The 5276-nt window shown below is 40.8% G+C and overlaps 1 protein-coding gene across 3 annotated transcripts in view; it reads right to left on the reverse strand.

Annotated features, from left to right (window-relative positions):
* Positions 1-4775, reverse strand: part of tmem68 (transmembrane protein 68) — an 11522-nt gene extending 6747 nt beyond the window's left edge. The window contains exons 1-5 of one of the 3 annotated variants that reach the window (XM_020585484.1): positions 4507-4768; positions 4123-4340; positions 3484-3628; positions 2351-2524; positions 928-1027 (exon numbers count right to left, since the gene is read on the reverse strand). In XM_020585484.1, the coding sequence (XP_020441140.1) occupies positions 928-1027; positions 2351-2524; positions 3484-3543 (334 nt within the window). In that variant the 5' untranslated portion in view covers positions 3544-3628; positions 4123-4340; positions 4507-4768. Of the gene's footprint in view, positions 1-927; positions 1028-2350; positions 2525-3483; positions 3629-4122; positions 4341-4506 lie in introns of all 3 variants that reach the window. The other 2 variants (XM_020585483.1, XM_020585485.1) reach the window with 2 other exon arrangements.
* Positions 4776-5276: the final 501 nt, after the last annotated feature.

Below are 5276 nucleotides of genomic sequence, written 5' to 3' on the forward strand. Positions count from 1 at the left end.
CTTTCCCTAGTTAAAATGTATGTAAGTATTACTGCTATAATATACTCTTTTAAGCTTATTTCATATTAAATGTTTGTGGTAAATAACAATATACAGCACTTCCCTCTTACAAGCCTTTTTCACAGCAGATGTTTTGACTTGTTACAATGGGAAAGGCTGTGACAGTGTGACAGCAAATAAACAACACCAGTAGGTAGTGTCTGTAAATTTAAGGCTATACATGTTTGTGCTGAACTTGTCTAAGTTGTCCAAACAGTTAAATCATAGGTCACTGTCATGGCAAACACCTTGTTGGTGCTCATTCTGGTCAGAAATAGGAAATCCAAAGTTAAGTTAAACAGATATCAGGGGTCCACCCTGCTACTGTGTACCACCTGTTAACACAGATGGTAGAGCTTCCACTCAAATACATCAACAACAAAAAAAGTCACTTTTCATGATTATTACTGGGTGAATGTTACATGACAATTGATTACAGAACAACACACACACTGCAAGCACTTACTGACTAAGGTATTCTTATAAAAACTAGCAAGAAGAAAACATATGAGGAGCATGTGCTCAGGGAGGAGGCAAGTGTGGATATACACTGGGGGTTTCTTTGGGTATATAGGTTAGTGGCACCAATCTGTAAGTCAATAAATAAAATACCACACTGACAAACACAAACAGCACAGTTCTGCTGCAAGGGGTAGAAGGCAAAGACACAAAACAAACATGCAGTTTATGGCCATCCTGCAAAGCAGTGTAGCATTTTTTCCATGTATACCTTGCAACAAGCTCACGGCACTGAGTGGAATAAGGGCAGTTTCCTTCTTCCTTTGCCTTTGTTTGATTGTGATAGCAGATGTATTAATGCCAGCCAATTAGACAGCATCTAAAAGGCATGCCACAGTATTTTAACAAATGTAGGCCACAATGCCTTACCATGCCATATGGCTCCATGTCCATCCCACAGGGTAGCCAGGGTCTTCCTGGCTCCATCCCACAGGTTGTTAGAGTAAGCTTCCCTCAGCTGATTCTTCCTCTGTCAGAAGAAAACATCCACAAAGATCATGGCAGGACAACAGAAATGGGTTTCTAACAGCCTGAGTCTTCTGTCAATTGGTTCATTTCATGACTGTCAAATAACAGATCTCTGGTCAGGTTAACAGGAGATCATTACTGTCTTATATACATTACCCTCTGAATCATCCAGATATGACAGTAATGAAAAAAATATACATATCCTCATCTCAGCTTTTATGCCTCTGCGTCAGCAACAGCTGTGGCCAGTGGCATTATGTTTTTCTGTCCGTCTGTACGTCCATCTGTCCCATTCAATGCAATATCTGAGGAATGCCTAGACATTTGGCACAAATGTCCATTTGGACTTAAGGATGAACTGACTAGATTTTGGTGGTCAAAGGTCTCTGGTACCTCATGTCTTGACATAACTCGCTAATGCCTTCATTTTATTTCTTCTAATTAAATTCACTTAATGTCTTTTATTAAATTCCTTCAACGTCTTCACTACATATATTATGTGAATCTGAACAGACATGCATGTAATTGCAACTTGCCTGGTTGTCAAAGGCCTACAGTACAACCGCAGGGCAGTATTTCTAGTTATTCTGCACTATTAACTTGTTACAGATCCAACCTTATGAATTTTGGCAAAAAGTATCTCCACAACAGGTCCTTATATTCAGACGAGACCAACATATACAGTATAACTGTCATAGCTATATTTTCCTGCTGTTTACTTCTTCTTTGCTACTGTGTAACTTCTCTGCCCAGACAGCTTCACGGTGACAAACAGAGAGGAAAAAATGCTTGATTGTTTGGCCCAGACAGCTTCACGGTGACAGAGAGGAAAAAATGCTTGATTGTTTGATCAAAGACATTGTTTATTGTAATCCTGCAGTAGCCAACTCAAACAAGCATGTTTAGTTTGATTTTTGGCTCCACCAGCTGGCAGACCTGTTCTGGGACTCTGGATAATACCCAGTGAAGGCAGCTTGATTTGTGCTAGTCCATTTGTCTGACTGGCTGCTACATAATGACAAAATCCTGCGACTGGTTGCTCAGCTCCATGCTCTAATTCACACTGAGCCTGCCAATATACATTCCTTGAGGATATATTTTATGGCTTCTGGGATCAGTTAAAGGCCTGCTCAATTAACAGACCCTTTGTTGGACTTCTGTGCCATTATAGTACATTCTGTCTGAATGTATGAATGTAGCTGTAGAATGCTCTATAAGGGATGACATTTTGAATCATCTGTGAGCGCTTGTAAACTTTAGTAAATGACATGAACTATGATTCCCTGTTCACTCAGTGCAGATGGAGCAAAGTGTGTCTACATACCTTATAGACATGAAGAAAGAGTATAGACAAATAAAGGAGGATGACGATGAGAAATGGCAAAATGAAGACAATGGCCAGAGGGGTGAAGACCCACAGCAGGTACTCCAAAACACTCAGGTAGTCCTCCATCTGCCCAAGGCCTGCCCATTCCTCGCAGGCATGAAACACGCACACCTGAGAACCAAGATGTACAGGTCAATACATCTCAACAACTGCTGCCACGAAGTTTTGTACAGACTTTCATCTTAGCAACTTTCATGATCTCCTGATTTCTCATGGAGAACCACCAGCCAGATGACACTTTTCGTTCAGAGTGGCAAATCCACCAATCAACCACAAGATATAACCACCTGCCTGATACTGTGTACACAGGAGTCAATGCAGTAGTTGAATGTCACCCATGTAAACTTATGTAAAAGGAGTGAAAACAGTGGCGGTGAGGACAAGTTAGAGATCATTTTTAGACACATTCATCCTCCTCACTCCCGGTGTGATAGCTGCTGAAAGTGTCTCTCCATAGAGACCAATGCACAGTATTTCAAATTTTCAACCATTTTAATGCAGATTCAAACTAATTTTAATCTTTTGAAAAGGATGAATGAAATTTAAAAGTTTAATCTACAGTAAGTGAACGTCAACATCAGTGGGTCTTGGGCAATCTGTGGTTGTATTGGGCAGCTTCCAGGTGTGAATGTGTAACTCCGTGAATGTGAACAGGCGCCTCTGCAAAAGAGAGGCAGCTCCCAGTGGACCGACCAATACCACAGTGTAAAAATATTCTGTTACAAGTAAAAGTCCTGTATTCAAAATATTACTTAAGTAAAAGTACAAAAGTAATAGCTTCAAAGTATACTGAAAGTGCCCAAAGTAAAAGTTCTCATTACACAGAATAGCATATTTCACATTAATGTATATGATATTATTGGATATACAATCAGTGGTTGGGGGGGTCACAGGAACATTTAACAGAAACTCTCCCCATTAAGATAGGTTTTGACAGATGTCTCTACTAAAATATTTGAATATTACTTACTGTAGCTTTAAGCAATGAAACAACACAGCAAACTATATTTACAGAAAGATTGAACAGTTATCAAGTTGAAAGGTCAGTAGTAAGTGGACAGAGCTCATACCAGGAGGGAGAATGTGTCCTCTGCTCCCATCAGACATGACTGGTTCCCACTGTCTGACATCTTGCTCTGCTGTCACTCACTAAGCCTGCAGTTCAACCAGGACAGGGTCAGTCAGTCCACAGCCTCAGAAGGATCACATCTGCTTCTGCATGTGCAGGTCAGCAGGAGAGGAGAGGAAGCGCCACTTACTTAGCGTTAGGCCACTAACTCCATTTATGAATGAGCAGAGATATTCTTTCTGTTATAACGTTACATATTGTAGCGACCTCCGGTCATCACAATATTATTTACTTAAAGCACAGATGTCTGTGTAATATATTTGAAGGGTTCTCATTACTCTGTCAATAACTACGTTTTTAACTTTAATAGTAACTAAGCAGGAAGACAAAAAATATACCAGTATTTGATTAGCATTAACGAGTCACGACACTCAGACCTGTTTGCTCTACTGAATCAAATGGCAGCTATGTTGCTTATGATTTGATGGAAGCTGATTTAGAAACCGAATGCGATAAAACTGAGTTAACAAACGTAAAATGAGGAACACTAAAAAATCTGAGGTGACAGAAAACCTTAGGTGTTAATGTCAACAGCCACCACCACCTGCACTAAACACAGAATAAACACAAAAAACGTTACCTTAGACAGACGCTCTTGAAATTGTGACTTTAAAAACACACCACTGCATATTTAATCATCCACCAGCACAATATATGAATATGTCCAGTTCCGGTACCCGGAACGCTTTGAGTGGAACACAGGCAGGTGTCTAGCTGATCGTGTGTCCCTCAAAACGACGGTAGCGATAGAAGAGTTCCGCCCATCACATTCATGCCAACAAAGGGTGAAACCCAAACCTTCAAAATAAAGGCAATGATTTAAAAAAAGCTGCAAGCTCTTCTTACTTTAGAAATACAGCATTACAATTTAACAGTAACACTATAGGCCCAGGCCCAGTATGTAGTAAAGCCAGTATCAGAAGCAAGGGCGTAGTTTTGCATGGCAGGGCAGAAAGGTTCCTACCAATATTTGAGCAAACCCGTGCGCATTGTCTTTGGAGTGAAGTCATGTTACTGTAGATCATTCCGATGTGCCTGCCTGACAAACGGGGGGATATAAAGCTCACGTTACTTGCAAACATCATATTTGCTCCTAGAGAGGCGATAGTGTCAGTCAGTGTGTGTCTACCAGTGCTGAGACCAAACCTTGATAGAAAGTCCTATTAAAATAAATGGGTCTATGGACCAAAACCGTTCCAATATAACAGATAATCTTAACAATTAAAATGCAGTATGAAAGTCACTTTCGGCTTTTCACGTTTTAGGGGTCACCACAGCGAATCTTCATACTGACGACTCGCATATTGACGTTTTACGCCGGATGCCCTTCCTGACGCAACCCTGATTCGAACCCGGAAACGCAGCGGCGAAAGCGCTGCGCCTTAACCACTAGCCTACCAGGGACGGCAACAATTAAAATACCGTATACGGTACGTTACTTTAAAGGGTTGTGTTTTTAGCATTCATAATGTGTGCTAAATCTTCTCTGTCATTCTCAAACTTAGTGTGATTTAATGAGGAACTCCCTTTTTTAATTAAAATCCACCTATAGAAGACATTGCACAGTGTGTTTATCTGCATTTCTGTCGGTCGTTGATTTATGCAAAAACATTATTCTGAAAATGCATGACCGGAAGTACCATTGTACTTGCAGGCGGAACCCATGTACCCATGCTGGTGCTGCGTGCTGCAGAATCCGATAGTTGGTCATCATGATGCTGGAGAGGAGCAGGC

Source organism: Monopterus albus, unplaced genomic scaffold, assembly GCF_001952655.1.
Source record: "Monopterus albus unplaced genomic scaffold, M_albus_1.0 scaffold367.1, whole genome shotgun sequence".
In the NCBI taxonomy this organism is placed as follows: domain Eukaryota; kingdom Metazoa; phylum Chordata; class Actinopteri; order Synbranchiformes; family Synbranchidae; genus Monopterus; species Monopterus albus.